This window comes from Sapajus apella, unplaced genomic scaffold (genome assembly GCF_009761245.1).
Source record: "Sapajus apella isolate SASKATOON/1434 unplaced genomic scaffold, GSC_monkey_1.0 scaffold33, whole genome shotgun sequence".
Classification (NCBI taxonomy): Eukaryota; Metazoa; Chordata; class Mammalia; order Primates; family Cebidae; genus Sapajus; species Sapajus apella.
The window spans coordinates 8034021-8050153 of record NW_022436973.1 but is presented as its reverse complement, the minus strand read 5'-3'; the positions used below and the strand labels follow the sequence as shown (position 1 = coordinate 8050153).

The following is a 16133-nucleotide window of genomic DNA, read 5'->3' as shown; positions in this document are numbered from 1 at the left end:
GCTGGAGTGCAATGGCGCGATCTCGGCTCACCGCAACCTCCGCCTCCTGGGTTCAGGCAATTCTCCTGCCTCAGCCTCCTGAGTAGCTGGGATTACAGGCACGTGCCACCATGCCCAGCTAACTTTTTGTAGTTTTAGTAGAGATGGGGTTTCACCATGTTGACCAGGATGGTCTCGATCTCTTGACCTCGTGATCCACCCGCCTCTGCCTCCCAAAGTGCTGGGACTACAGGCTTGAGCCACCGCGCCCGGCCCTGCCCTTTGTTTTCTAACACCCTCTGTCACTGGTTAACCTGTTCTCCAGCAGCTTGTGCATTTCATCTCTGTCCCCAGATCAGGAGTCTGATCCACCTGTCAGCTCTATAGTACGCCCAGCACAGGGCTGGAAACACAGCCTAGATCCAAGAAGATATGGGGTGTGTGTGTGGGTGTGTGTGTGTGTGTGTGTGTGTGCATGCAAGAATCTTGAGCCCAGAGAGTGTGTCTGACCTGGGCTTCTAGACACCTCCCTTCCCCAGTCTGGGTCCTGAGTGTCCAGAGTCTCAGTGGATAGAGGAGGGGCCTGCCCTGGCCAGTGCACCCCCACACACCCTCCGGCTAGGACTCAAAGCGGCTTCGGAGCTGCCTGAACTTGGACTTGTTGTACTTAGTGATGAGGTCCAGTTTGCTGTGGCCCAGGGTCATCCGTTTCTCATCCTTCACCAGGTCATTGTTACCACCATTGAGATGGCCACCCTTGGGACCCCCAAGGAGGCCAGGCTCGGGTCCCTGCCTGGCCCCCTGCAACTGATGATACTTGGTGATGAGGTCCAGGTTGCTGTGGCCCAGGGTTAGCCGTTTCTCATCCCCAGACCCCACCCCAGCTGTGCAAGCAGGGCTTGGTATCGGGAGACCACTGGGCCCAGGCCCTTCACCCCGGAATGGGCCAAACTTTGTGATGAGGTCCAGCTGGCTGTGCCCCAGGGTCTGCCGTCGCTCATCTGGATTCTGTCTGGCAAGTCTGGCTGAGGAGCTGGCTTCAAAGGGCACTCTGGAGCCCTGGGCCTTGGGGCACTGCACCAGGAGGTCCAACTGGCTATGGTTTAGGGACAGCCTTCTGTCCTCCAGGGCCCGATCACCAGGTCTGGGGGAACATGCCTCAGGGGCACCCCCAGTACCCAGGGCTCGGGGCAGGAGATCCAGCTGGCTCTCTGCCTGGCTTGGGGATAACTTCCTGTCCTCTGGGGCCTGCTGTCCAGGCCGAAGGGGGCCTGAGTTGGGGGTAACCCCAGAGTCAGGGTCTCCCACTTCTCGGGCTCGGGGGAAGGGGACAAGGAGATCCAGCTGGCCACGACTCTGACTAGGAGATGCTTTCTTCTCCTTCTCCTCCACTTTCTCCAGGGCTGTGCCAGGTACCCATCGACCCCGCAAGGGGCTAGGGTCTTGGCTTCCTGGGAGCCCATTCCCTGGGAACGGGGACAGAGCTGGGACACCCCGATGGAATTGGAGGAGGGGCCGGGAGCGAGGAAGCAGAGGTGACCCCACTGCCAAGGTCAAGGGGCTGGTACTATTATGGTTGAGGGCAGGGGAGGATTGGGACCATGGGTATGCCCCTAGTTTGCCCAGGTTGGCCCTATAAAGCCCAGGAGGGGAGCCGTGGTTAGGGTCTGACAGCTGGCGATGCAGGGAGGGCTGGCCACTGGCCTCACGGCGGGCGGGGCCTGGACACGAGGACCCCATACCCGTGTCACTGCAACCACCACCTCCTGGTAGAGCGAGGTAGGAGGAGTGGCCCATAAGTGGTGACCGCTTGATGCTGCTGAGGCTGCTGCTGGAGGGCGGTGAGGATGTGGGGCTTGGGATGCCAGGCCCAAAGGCCAGGGCCACAGGGGGAGGACGCAGTGCCCGGGGAGGCAGCGGGTCCTCGCCACCGCAGAAGCCCTCCACAGGCCGTGACTCGGCGTACAGACAGCGGAACTCCCGGTCAAAGTCTTCCACGATGCAGCCCCTCAGTTGCAGCACCATGCTAGTATGGGCCTGGCTGCAAAGCCAGGTGAAGCTGGGGGCAGAGGTACGGGGGGTCAGGAGGCAAAGTACAGGACCCTGGGGGTCGGCAGGAATCACAGCCAGGGACACATACCAGGTCCAGCATGCTGGACCCAAACCCCACCACCATGAGGGCTCACAGCAAAGGGGCAGAGCTTCAACTCCAGAGTCTGTGCTTGCCCTAGCCCTGCTTAGTGGGCCTGGGAACTCAGCTGTCCTCAGAGCTCCAACTTCCCCATCTGTAAAATGGACTTGGGGGAGGTTCCCTGAAGTTGCTCCAGTTCAATGTGCAATAGTCATTTTCTTTCTTTTTTATTTTTTTGAGACAGAGTTTCCCTCTGTCTCCAGGCTGGAGTGCAGTGGCGTGATCTCAGCTCACTGCAACCTCTGCCTTCTGGGTTCAAGTGATTCTCCTGCCTCAGCCTGCCGAGTAGCTGGGACTACAGGAGTACACCACCACGCCCGGCTAATTTTTGTATTTTTAGTAGAGACAGGGTTTCACCATGTTGGCCAGGATGGTCACCATCTCTTGACCTCATGATCTGTCCACCTCGCCCTCTCAAAGTGCTGGGATTACAGGTGTGAGCAAATGCGCCCAGCCAGTAGTCACTTTCTATCCAAGGGTATTAAAGTGATCATTCCCCTAGAGTGAGCTCCTCCGGGGCTGACTTGCCCCACACCCTCCCCTGAGCCCGGCTTGATGCCTGGCACATGACAGTTGCTCAGTCCGGGTCCAAAGGGGTGGGTGAGCGGAGGGAAGCCCACAGCTGCCAGCCCGTGACACAGCCCCAGGCCCCTCTCGTCCCCTCGTGCCTGCTTACCTGTAGCTGCCCACCACCACCTGCTCACAGTCAATGAGGACAAACTTCTCCAGGGCTTGCCCGGTGAAGCGACGGCCAGCCTTGCTGCAGTATGTGTCCCCACATGTGCTCCGCACACGCATGTTCTGGGTGGAGGGAGGCTGGGGTGAGCTTGAGAGAGTGAGGCTCAAGCCATGTCTCTGCCCCATGGGGTCTCTAACCCCAGACAGCTAAGAGAACCCAACCCCACTCCCATTGCCCCCCAGTGCTGATGGCCACCCACTGGCTCCTCCACCCTCCCTGACTCCCCGCCCTCACCCCCAGTTACTGCCCTTGGTCCTCACTGACCGGCAGGTGCCCCCCATTGAGGTCCATCTTGTAGCACATCTCCAGGAAGTGCCTCAGGTGCTCCTGGGCCAGGAGCAGGTACACAGGGACACCACGCCGGCTGGAGGCCTCCATGAGGTCACACAGAAGCTCCATGTCCGTGAATATGTCCATCACCACAGCGACCACCTGGGTGTGGAGAAGCACATGAAAGCTCAGCGCTGCCCTGGGCACTGCCCACATCCAGCCAAGCCTGGGGCAGGAAGCTTTGCCCCAGGAAAAGAGCACAGGACTGAAAGTCAGGAGGCCAGAGCCTTCAAGAGCAAGTGAACCGGAAGGGCTCTTAGCAGTGACCTAGCCCAGGGCTTCTTAACTTGGGCACAGGGACATTTGACTGCCTTCTTTTTTTTAAAAAGTGTCTGTCTTGCTCTGTTACTCAGGCTAGAGCGCAGTGGTGTGATCATAGCTCACTGCTGCCTAGAACTCCCAGGCTCAAGGAATCCTCCCAACTCAGCCTCCCAAGTACCTGGTATTACAGGCATATGCCATTATGCCTGGCTTTTTTTTTAAGACAGAGTCTCACTCTGTTGCCCAGGCTGGAGTGCAGTGGTGTGATCTTGGCTCACTGCAACCTCTGCCTTCCGGGTTCAAGTGATTCTTGGGCCTCAGCCTCCTGAGTAGCTGGAATTACAGGCATCCACCACCATGCCCAGCTGATTTTTTGTATTTTTAGTAGAGATGGGGTTCCTACTATGTTGGCCAGGCTGGTCTCAAACTCCTGACCTCAGGTGATCTGCTCACCTCAGCCTCCCAAAGTGCTAGAATTACAGTCAAATCCCAGCCCAGATTTGACTGTTGAACCCCTAGCTGTTTGAAAGCATTTCTGTGAATCTTTCCATGCACCGAGTGTTATCTGTCATCAGAGTCTCAAAGATGACTGTGGGCTGGGTGTGGTGGCTCACGCCTGTAACCCCAACACTGTGGGAGGCTGAGGTGGATGAATCACCTGAGGTCAGGAGTTCGAGACCAGCCTGACCAACATGGAGAAACCCCATCTCTACTAAAAATACATAAAATTAGCTAGGCATGGTGACGCATGCCTGTAATCCCAGCTACTCAGGAGGCTGAGGCAGGAGAATCGCTTGAACCTGAGAGGCAGAGGTTGCGGTAAGCTGAGATTCCGCCATTGCACTCCAGCCTGGGCAACAAGAGCAAAACTCCATCTCAAAAACAAACAAACAAAACAAAACAAAAAAAAACAAAGATGACTGTGGATCGGCTATGTTAGTCCAATGCCCCCTCTTCACTGAGCCCCAGATGGGACAGCAATGAGGCAGTGAGAAGCAGAACCCAGATTCTGATTCCCAGGCAAGCTCCTTGCACTTTCCCCACAAACTCCAGCCCAGGGACTATCTGAGGCTTCCTTCTTCAGGGTCAGAGCTACAAGCCACTTACTGGGGTCTTCACTGCCCTTCCCTAACCCTGGCTCAGTTTCCCTGTGAAGCCACAGAGGTCCGGTGTGGTCCCTTACACTGCAGACCCCTTTACTTGCACCCATGCCAAATGGATCCAAGTTTTTTGCAGTTAAGGGCTCGGCTGGGCCTTGTGCTTCCATCCCATATAAAGGGCTGCCTCAAAGAGGCCCCTGAAGCCCTCCTGGCACCTCCAAGCCCCCAGCTGGCCTTTCTTCCCATGGCATATATCTGCTGTGAGAATCTCCTCTCCCAGGCAGGGCGGAGAGGCAGGAGGTACAGAGCACAGCACTCCAGCTCTGGAGCCAGACAGAACTGAATTCAAACCTGGACTCTACCACTTCCTAGAGATACAGCTTTGTGTGAGTCGCTTCACCTCTGGAAGCCTCAACTTCCTCATCTGTGAAATGGAGATAAAGATAGCCATGTCTCAGAGTTATGGGGAACTAAATGTGAAAATGCTCAAGACATAACAGAGCTCTACAAACACTAGGATGCAGGGAAATGCAGCATTTCCCAAGGTTACTAGGAGTTGTGACAGCCCAGTGCTTGAGCCTGGTTCCTGGCCCAGCATAGAGGGGTCTAAATGGGGGCCGAGGAGGCGGGGCACTGGGGGATGCCCTAGTTCACAGCACAGGCCCAGCCAGGGGTGGGTGAATAAGGACAGGCAGGAAAGATCAAAGAGGCAGGGGTGAGGACAACAACAGCAACAGTCTCACTAATAACCCCATTCCTGATGCCAATCAGGCCTGGCCCTGCCCTGCCTGGGGCACAGGCAGCCTTGCCAGGGAGACTCTGGAAGTACCAGTGGGATCCCAGCATCCTAGCTTCCCATCTCTGCAGCAGGAGCCTAACCCTACCTCCAACCCTGCCAGGGGTCATTCTGTCCATTCCCTTGTCTCCTGAGCTGGAGGCCAGGGCTCCAGAAGTGAAGCTGTGCTCGTGTGTGGCCGGAGCCTTCCTGGGTGCTGACCACCCTACCTGCCCTCCCAGTTCTCTTTCTCCTGAGCTCCTGCTCCCCATCACTGAGCCCAGAAGCTCCTCTCCTCCTTCCTCCTTGGTTCTGAAACCCAGCCCTCAGGGCCATGAGGAAGAGGCCCACATGCCAGCCCCCTCCCCTGCTTCAGGCCCAGCTGCAGATGTGGTACAGGAGGGCGGGTAGCAACTGGGGACCTGAGCCAGCAAGGAGGGCCGCGACTGCTCCCCAAGGCCCGAGTTGGAGACCCCTGTCTCCCTGAGCCCTGAGCTCTATGTCACCATCTGGACCTCTCTGGGCAAGTCCCAAGCCCCTCTCTGGGCTCAGTTTCTTCTTCTATAAGTTAAGGAGGTAGCTCAGATGTTCCCCAAGGCTGGAGTTCTTAGTGTGAGAACCATAAAACTTTCTGGGAATCTGATAAGGGAGTGGACCATCTTCCAAGGTAAAGATGCAGCAAGGACTCCTCCCTCCAACCTGCACCATTTCACGTGCATTTCAGGGGGGCTGTAGAGTCCCTGATGCCCATGCCCTGTTCTATGCTCATCCATACTACTCTTGGGTACCAAGCACTTGCCAAAGTAAATATGGGGTGCCTCCTTCTAGGAGCTTGCGATCTAACAGTGCCAGAGGTACTGGTTCTTATTCTGCCCCTAAGTCACTGTGAGGCCTTGGGCTGGTCCCTTCCCTCTCTGGGCCTGTTTCCTCCTCTGTAAGATAAGTGATGAAGAGATGAGGTCCTTACCATGCGGGCCTGGCTGAAGAGGAAGCGCAGCAGGTCCTTGATATTCTTCGCCTTGTCCCTCTGGAAGTGGACCACAGCCTGGGTGGGGCTGAAGCCTGTGGCCTGTGGCACCTCCGGCCAGCCCAGGTCCAGATCCGGGGGATCTATATCAGAGGCCGTGGGGAAGTAAGTGCCTGAGGTGACTTCGGAGAGCAGGCTGAGACGGTCTGGCCCCGAGGCCTCCTGTCCCTGTCCCTGGGCCTCGCTGAGCTCAGGGCCCCCGCGTACATAGCTCGTCATGTAGTCCACATCCAGAGTGCTCAGGAAGGGCAGCTCACGCTCCTCGGAGATGACCCGCAGGTAGGCAGCCTCACCCCTCTCCAGGAGGGCGTCAGCCGCCAGCCGGGCCACCTCGCTGTGCTTCAGCACCAGCGGTGAGCTCTCCCGCCACCACGGCCGCTTCAGCTCCTCCACCCGGCCCCGCAGGGGCCCCGCCATGCCCTGGGCTCCCAGGCCCCCTGGCACTGAGCCTCCAAACATGCCTGCCCTGTGGCTGCCTCACCCGCCGGCAGGCCCCATGGCCTGCATGCTGGGCTGGCTGCAGCAGGAAGAAGAGAGCAGCAGAACCGCCTCCTGCCTGCCCGCCTGCTCACTCCGTGTGTGGCAGGGCCCCCAAACTGTTGCCACCCTAAGTCAGAGCCGCGCTCCGCCCCATTGCCCCTGGCCTCTGGAACCTGTCAGGTCAGCCCCACCTGTCTGCCTGTGTTGGGACTCGCCTGCCCAGGAAGCGGCAGTGCCAAGGCCCTCCATGCACACTCCTGCCTCCGTCTCTCTTCCTTCCCCAGCAATGCCGCCCCGTTCCCACCAGGCTCCTAGCAAGTCTCCAAACACTGACTTCCTGAGACCCACAGAGGTTGAGTTATAGCCGAGAGGGGCCCAGGTGTGCTCAGGAACACGCACACACACACGCGCACACACATACACACTCCAAGACACCCAGGAAAAGATGTGAACACACAAGCAGGTATGCGGACGGACATTCTGACAACTCTCTCATAGACAGAGACTGTGGGCTGACACAGGCAGACCACAAATTTTCATCAAATCCACTTGCATAAACTCACCCAGATGCTGATTTAGAGACCGGCCATGACCATAAATCACCCAAATGCTGATTTAGAGACCATCCACTTACCATGGTGGATAGCAGGAACCTTGGCTCACATGCGCAAGGCCCTAAATCAGAGCTGAACGAGCATCACATGGAATATCCAAGGACATCAACACCTATCTGTCCCGCAGCCAGCCCTCTTTTTGCTCCTATAATCGTCCTGCTACTCTCCACCATCTTAACTGTGGTGCTCACAGCCCCCTGGCTCTCTCCCACCCCCACCTGGAACTGTCCTGCAGGAACCTAAAGCAGTGGCTCTCACCCTGACCCCAGGGATGGTGAGAGGTGATAAAATGCAGATCAGTGGGCTCCACCCGCCTGGAGATTCTCATCCAGAAGTTCTCCGTGGCTTCTGGAACTTGTCTTTCTTTTTTTTTTTGAGACAGAGTTTTGCTCTGTCACCCAGCCTGGAGTGCAGTGGCACAATTCTCGGCTCACTGCAACCTCCGGCTCCCAGGTTCAAGCAATTCTCCTGCCTCTGCCTCCCGAGTAACTGGACTACAGGCACGTACCACCAGACCTGGCTAAATTTTGTATTTTTAGTAGAGACAGGGTTTCACCATGTTGGTCAGGCTGGTCTTGACTTCTGACCTCAGGTGATCTGCCAGCCTCGGCCTCCAAAAGTGCTGGGATTACCAGGAGTAAGCCACTGAGCCTGGCATCTTTTTCTTTTTAAGATAGGGTCTTGCTCTGTCACCCGGGCTGGAGTGCAGTGTGCAACCACAGCTCACTACAGCTGTGCCTCAGTTTCTCTGGACTCAAGTGATCCTCCCACCTCAGCCTCCTAAGTAGCTAGGATTACGTGGGCTACCATACTTGGCTAATATTTAAATTTTTGGTAGAGATGGAATCTCACTATGTTGTCCCGGCTGGTCTTGAACTCCTGGACTCAAATGATCCTCCTGTCTCACTCTCCCAAAGTGCTGAGATTACAGGTGTGAGCTACCACACCTGGCCATTTTTCTTTTTTAATTGAGAAACGATCTTGCTGTGTCACCCAGGCTGGAGAGAGCAGTGGTGTGATCATAGCTCACTGTAACCTAGAATTCCTGGGTTTTTAAACAAGTGCCTTTTAAGCAAGTGCTCAGTGTACTGTGGGCAGTGGACTAAGGCCCACCCAAGACACACTGTTCCAGATGGCTGTGCTTGCAACGCCCTTGACTCCAGGGGTGTTCTTGGCCTGGTGGCAGCCAGACCCCAGCCTTCCTCCCCTCCTCCAGGGCTGAGTATTAAAATGGTTGAAAGCTGGCCGGGCGCGGTGGCTCACGCCTGTAATCCCAGCACTTTGGGAGGCCGAGGCGGGTGGATCACGAGGTCAAGAGATCAAGACCATCCTGGTCAACATGGTGAAACCCCGTCTCTACTAAAAATACAAAAAATTAGCTGGGCATGGTGGTGCGTGCCTGTAATCCCAGCTACTCTGGAGGCTGAGGCAGGAGAATTGCCTGAACCCAGGAGGCGGAGGTTGCGGTGAGCCGAGATCGCGCCATTGCACTCCAGCCTGGGTAACATGAGTGAAACTCCGTCTCAAAAAAAAAAAAAAAAAAAAAAAAAAAATGGTTGAAAGCTTATTTCAGAAACTGCAAGGCCGGGAGACAAACAGGGCAGGCAGATTTTTGACCCCTGCCCTGGCAAAGACCAAAATCCCAGAGCATGTACTCTGTGTCCTTAGGAGGACGGTGAGCAGTTTTGCTCTGGGGAAGAGGGTGAGCAGGTGGCAGCTGCAGCTGGGGAGCCAGGCTAGGCAGAAGTGGTCACCACCTTTCTACAGAGGTATGAGGTCCAGCGAGGACAGCAGGGAGTGCTGGAGACCTAAAGCCGTGTCTCACAGCCCTGTTTAGCACTGAGCATACTTGGTTCATCTGGTCTGCGATCATGTCCAGAACACAGGGTCTTCTGTGTCCAAAGAACTTTACACATGCATAGTGGGAGGGAGGTTGGTGGGATTTAGAGGCTCCTCGAGTTGAGCTGAGCCTTAGGACCAAAGATAAACAGGACTGGGGCTGTGTCTTTGAGGACCCTACAAGTGAAGGGCCTGGGGAGGTGTGGGGGGCCACAGGTCAGGAGTTATGGCCCACCCCATCCCATCCCAAGTGCAGGAGCACCGGGCACACCAAGGAGGCCCTTCCCTGGGGGTGAGGAGGCTGCAAGAGGGGTAGGAGGTTGAGTAAAGGAAGCCAGATCATGGGAGGGTAATGAACTGCGGGGGCAGCCGAGGTGGCAGGGCCCTCATTAGGGCTTTATCTCCAGATTTGTTTGAAAAGGAGGACCAACCAGGGCCTTATCTATGTGGGAGAAGTGCTCCCAGGAGGGAGGGAGGCCTGTTTGCATGTTGCTGAGTTAGTTGTGTTTATCCTGCAGTGAGTGTGTATATATCTATTTCAGCTACACGTCTTAGGCTTTGTATCTTTTAATTGTGGTAAAATACACATAAATTTTGCTTTTAAAAAAGATTAGTGGCCCGGGCGCAGTGGCTCATGCCTATAATCCCAGCACTTTGGGAGGCCGAGATGGGCAGATCACCTGAGGTTGAGGGTTTGAGACCAGCCTGGCCAACGTGGTGAAACCCTGTCTCTACGAAACATACAAAGATTAACTAGGCATGGTGGTGAGCGCCTGTAATCCTAGCTACCAGGAGGCTGAGGCAAGAGAATCACTTGAACCCAAGAGGTGGAGGTTGCAGTGAGCTGAGATTGCACCATTGCATTCCAGCCTGGGTGACAGAGCAAGGCTCCATCTAAAAAAAAAAATTAAAAAAAAAAGAACTAGAGATGGGGTCTCTGTTGCTCAGGTTACTCTCAAACTCCTGGCCTCAAGTGATGCTCTTCCCTCTGCCTCCCAAAGTCTTGAAAATTACAGGTGTGAGCCACTGCACCAAGCCAAAATCTGCTATTGTAACCATTTTTTTTTTTTTTTTTTTTTTTTAGACAAAGTCTGGCTCTGTTGCCCAGCCTGGGTTGCTTCCCTTTGGCTATTGTAAATAAGGCACAGGTGTACACATTTGGCTTTGTATTTTTATATACGTCTTCAAACACCCAAGTTTGTACTAGATTCCATTTTTGTACGTAAGAAACCATTGAATATTGTCAATTTCATATGGTTTGGCTAAATGCATAGGTGTACCTATGCATAACCGTACCTGTGCCTGTGTGTGCACATCCAGTCTGTGATGTTTGTGTGCCTGCGTGGCACAGCAGTGTGTGTGGACCTGTGTGTGCGTGTGTGTCTGGGCAATGGGATAGTCCTTGAGTCAGACTCTGCGTTGCAGTGCTGGGGCTGTGTACAGGGAGCGCAACAGAGAGGAACAGGGGCAGGAAGACTTAGTTGAAGGGCAAAGGGTTCCAGTGGATCCCTGACATCTGATAATACGTTTGTGCAAATCAAATACAATTCCCCAGGGCTGTGGGACCAGCTGCCCCTCCCTAGGCAGCCCCTCCCTGTGAGCTGAGTTTGTCAAGGGCAATGGGAGGGCAGACAGGTGGCTCCCGGCCTTGGGGCTGGGCCTAGGGGTGGTGGCCCAGGGTGATGGGAGCCATCCAGGCAGACCCAAGCCCTGTCCCTGGCTGCAGTGTCTCAGGCGCAGGCCCCTTAATGACTGTTATTGAGGAAGGAAACTGTTTTCCTGTAGGAGGTGTGCCAGGCGCCTGCCTGGCATCACTCAGCTGTCCTGGGGGCCACACGGCCTTGTCTGCTGTCTCTCACAAGCCAAGTGGCATCTGGGCCAGTGATGTCGTGTGGGTGTGGGGAGCTGAGGCTGGGCTGGAGCCCTCCAGGTGCAGGCGACTCTGAGCCCAGTGCTGCCACATACCTTTCCTCTGGCGCCCCAGGTCAGAAGGGACAGGGTTCCCACAGCTAGGACTGGTAGGGGAGCCAGAATGCGCCCAGATCCCTTGAATCAAGGCGAAGCGACCCAAGAGCCAAAGATGTAAAGGGACATGTGCTGAGGAGTCCCTGAGGCTGGCTTGAGCCGAGTGGCAAAGGGTGAGAAAGATGTCAGCTGCAGAGTGGCAGGACACGCCCAAGGAAGGCAGGTGGGGGCCGTGGTGCAGGGGACGATTCGAACAGGAAGGCTGGAGCTGCACTAGGAAGAGCTTGAGGGCCTTCTCAGGTGCTGGTTTCTTACCTAGCGTTAATACTGCAGAGGCTGGGAAGACTCCAGAGCAGGATACGTCGGATATCCTACATATCCTAGGACAACGTAGAAACCGCTCCAATGGGGAGAATGGGCCAAAGCACCAGCCCCAGAAACCACCCTTGTGGGTTGAACCCACTGTGGTTCACTGTTCACTGAGTGTGACAGAGCTCTTATCTCATCCTGACATCCCAACGGCTGGGGACACAGCACTGGGCTGTTTGTGCCACTGGACTGAGTCAGACCCCCTGGTAGGAACACAGGCTCTGCCACTTAATGGGGGAGCTGAACAATCACAACTTCTCTGAGTCACGGTGGCTGACTGTAGAGTGAGACCCACGCCACCTCCTTTACAGGGTCGTCGTGAGGAACATACAGGCTCAGCTGCTCCAAGTGTCTGGCTGAGGGTGGCTGTGGTTGCTTAGGACATGCTGAAGTCCAGAGCTTTCCCGGCTGTGAAAGGACAGGGGCTCCGTGAAGGCCTGACCACCCACAAGCCACTAGGGGAGGCTTCCTGGTCACTCTCCTGCCCCTTCTAGACCAAAGGCTGGCACCAAGGCCAACATGGCCCCAGCCGGGTCACTGGGGTGTGGCTGGTCACCGCTGCCTCTGAGATCTGGCCTCTTGTCCCACCCTGGCTCACAGGAGTTGGGGTGTCCATCTGTCTGTCTCCTGTGTTTGATTTCCCCATTTGTTCTGAACTTGGGAGGGAAGAAAGAGGTACATCTGCTGACCCCTGGAGCCCCGTTATGAAGGCACCCTCCCCTTCCTAACCGCCCCCCACCCATCCCATCCTCCCAGTATGGATTTAGTGCCCACCTTCAGCCAGCACTGGGGACCCAAAGATGAGTAAGCGTTTGTCTCTGCCTGGAGAAGCTCACAGTTTAGTGGGGAAGCCAGACTCATAAATAATTATAAACCACAGATTAGGCTGAGGTATAAACCAAGCGCCTCAGGCTTCGAGCTCAGACACATCGAGGAACCCCAGAGGAACCCATGGCCCCACCTCCCCGCTTCAAGCAAGGCACAGCGCAGTGGCAGGCCCTCTCCCAAGTGGGAGGCGAATGCTGTTCCTGGCCACAAGGAGAGAAAAAAAGAAGAGCACCAGCCCGGGCCCATGGGTGCTGGTTCCTGACTGAAACCTGCAGTGAGGGCCGCAGCCTCCCCGTCCACCGTGCTGGCTGGGTGAGAGGTCTCTAGGCGCGTCTGGCGTTATCACTGGAGTCCATCACTTGTTGACGCCATGGGTCGGTGCTTGGAGCTCCCTTCGTGGAAATTCCCCAGCCAGCGTCTCCGGGATCTTTTCTCCTTATTCTCCCCTCCACACGGAAGAGGGGAGCCTGTGGCCTGGTCAGGGTCTGGGTCCTAGGCTCACCAATGTTGCTCCAGGGAAGTCCCCTTATAGCCACAGAGAACCTGATGGGGGAGTGGGGAGCGTAGGGACCAGGGGCCTGAGGCCTGGCCTCCCCCTCCCTAAGTCCAAGCCCAGTGGGTACGGTGGGCGAGGCATGGTGGGTGCAGTGGGCAGACCAGAAGTGGGAAGGAACGAGGGCAATAGGTACAGGAGGGCTGCTCCTGGGGAAGAGTTCAAATACCCCTGCCAGGTCTACTTTCCTCCCGCTCCACCCCTATGACTGATCAACTCTTAGATGACCAGCTGCCATGAGCTCTCCCTTCCCCATCAGCCCTCTCCTCAGAAACTCCTTGTCCCCCTGTCTGTCCTCCCAATTGCTGGTCTCAGGAAAGGGTTCCCTTCCCCACCTCCAAAGCCAAGTGCTTGTTCTCAAGACCAGGCTTCCATCTCCAGAGGGGTCTCATGGGAGTCCTAACACTCATGGGAAGTTTCTTGCTTCACTAAGTGCTTAGCTGCTCATCAGAGTCCTCCCAGCCCCAAGTACATCTTAGGCGCATTCTGCAAACCCCCTCGTTTCATTCCCTCCTGCCTCCTCCCAGTTTCCCTCCATTTCTTCTCAGCATGCTGCTCTGAGTCTCCTCCTTCTAGAAGCTCTCCTCTGGCTCCACAATCTACCTTCTGCACTGGGGCCTGCTCTTCCTGCCACCTCTTGTGAATGCTCCTTGCACTCCCAACCCAGTTTTGGGGCTGCCCTTACCTCTGGGAGCTCATCCAACTTCAGGATTTTTTTTTTTTTTTTTTGAGACGGAGTTTTGCTCTTGTTGGCCACGCTGGAGTGCAATGGTGCAATCTCAGCTCTCCACAACCTCTGCCTCCTGGGTTCAAGCAATTCTCCTTCCTCAGCCTCCCAAATAGCTGAGATTACAGGCATGTACCACCACGCCAGCTAATCTTGTATTTTTAGTAGATACGGGGTTTCTCCATGTTGGTCAGGTTGGTCTCAAATCCTGACCTCAGGTGATCCACCTGCCTCAGCCTCCCGAAGTGTTGGGATTACAGGCGTGAGCCACTGCATCCAGCCCAACTTCAGGATTTCTATACCCAAGACAAGGCCAACATTCTTCGTCCCTGAGGTCCGTCCTGAGGTTCCCCCCGAGGTCCTTACTGCTCCATGCCCTTGCTCTCCGTGAAGCATCGCTAGCATTTGAAGTCCATCTGCCACCAGATAAACTCCCCACAGATACAACCAAGGTGCACCAACAGCAATGGAGTGGAGCCCAGAAGAGACTGTCCAGCTTTGCTGCAGGGTCACCTTGCCCAGCGAGCGCTTTCTTCTCGGTGCACTTATTTCCCTGGTGCATGGTGGGGGCAGCAATCCCTGCCCTGCCTAGCTCATAGGGTGCTGTAATTTCCACTTGAAAAAACACAACGCAGAAAGAAAAAATAAAAAAAAGAAAAGAAAAAACACAACACAAAGAGGATTCTTCTTCTGCCAGATGTCGCCATCCCTGGGCCCCAGAGAGCTCCCTGACTGCACTGTCTTCAGGCTCCACGTTGCCTCAAGACCTGGTGAGTTTTTTTCCGGGAAATGTCTGGGGTTCCAGCTTACCTTTGAGTTCCATCTATCATCTCCAGCATTTCAAGCCTGGATGGCTAGACTCCCCTCTTGACAGAGCCAATCCATCCTGGTACTGCTGTTCTCTCCACTGCCATCACGCCCGTCTTTACCCAGAATGCACACAGTGGCTCCCTGCTGCCTGGCAGCTGATGTGTTATCTGTGCTACTCCCACTCATGGTCCCCCCGATCTCTGCAACCCTTCCTTCCCTTAGCAGCCGACTCAACAGCTGCTGCAATCTGAAGAGCTTCCTGTTCTGTGTCTTCATCTGGGCAGCTCCTCACTTCCTGTTTCCCAGCCTCCCTAAGCCTCACGCTTCATGTCCCAAAGCAGTGGACTGGGTAAGGGCCACCCGAGTCTCCATGCAGGGTATGTCTGGGCGTTTCCCTCCCCGAACATAAGCTTCAGAATCCTCACCTGCAAGGTGGAGAGTGAGGTGACAAGTGAAAATACCAAGCAAGCCTGGCACAGAGGGAAAACACAAAAAATGCTAGCTGAAGTGCAACCTAGGCTTCAGCTTCAGTTTAAGATTCACCCCATCTCATCGTAGAGATGAGGTGAATTTCTTCTTCTTTTCTCATCAGAAGAAATCTCGATGATTTGTTATTATTTTCTTTTTCTTTTTTTTTCCTGAGACCGAGTCTTGCTCGGTCACCAGGCTGGAGTGCACTGGCACAATATTGGCTCACTGCAACCTCCTTCTCCCTGGTTCAAGCGATTCTCCTGTCTCAGCCTCCCGAGTAGCTGGGATTACAGGCATGCACCACCCTGCCTGGCTAATTTTTAAATTTTTAGTAGAGATGGGGTTTCACCATGTTGGCCAGGATGGTCTTGATCTCCTAACCTTGTGATCCGCCTGCCTCAGCCTCCCAAAGTGCTGAGATTACAGGTGTGAGCCACCACGCCCAGCTGATTTATTATTTTCAAATTTTTAGGTAAAACAGAAATCTTCAGCTGGGCATGGTGGCGTGTGCCTGTAATCCCAGCTACTCAGGAGGCTGAGGCAGGAGAATTGCCTGAACCCAGGAGGCAGAGGTTGCGGTGAGCCGAGATCACGCCATTGCACTCTAGCCTGGGTAACAAGAGCAAAACTCCATCTCAAAAAAAAAAAAACAAAAACAAACAAACAAAACAGAAATCTTAGGTGTACTGTTCACTACACTGTTCAGTGTTTCTCATTTGGAAACCTCTATAACAGTCTTCTCTGAAAAGTAAGGAAGATGTGTTTCTTCTGATGAGTAAGTGCACTTCCTTTTATGTGACAATGGGAACTCTATAACCTTAGGACTTTCCATTTTCCACCTTTGATCAGGAAGCTCTCTGCAAGGTCTGGATACTCAACTGCAAATCTCCTGGCTGACCTGGGGGAGGGAGGCAGTGAGACATGGGGACAAAGCAGGGGCCCCAGGGTCTGTTGTGGGCTGCAGCACTCTTGGCCCTTTCTTTTTTTTTTTTTTTTTTGAGACGGAGTTTCACTCTTGTTACCCAGGCTGGAGTGCAATGGTGCGATCTCGGTTCACCGCAACCTCCGCCTCCTG

General features: G+C 55.1%; 1 protein-coding gene across 1 annotated transcript; it reads right to left on the bottom strand.

Moving 5' to 3' along the window:
• Window positions 1–260: 260 nt before the first annotated feature.
• Window positions 261–6958, bottom strand: FAM83C (family with sequence similarity 83 member C). The gene is made up of 4 exons (XM_032295146.1): window positions 6343–6958; window positions 3174–3341; window positions 2847–2971; window positions 261–2038 (listed from the first exon to the last, which is right to left on the bottom strand). The coding sequence occupies exons 1-4, from the start codon at window positions 6859–6861 to the stop codon at window positions 598–600; spliced, it is 2253 nt and encodes a 750-aa protein (XP_032151037.1). The 5' UTR covers window positions 6862–6958; the 3' UTR covers window positions 261–597.
• Between the last annotated feature and the right edge of the window lie 9175 nt (window positions 6959–16133).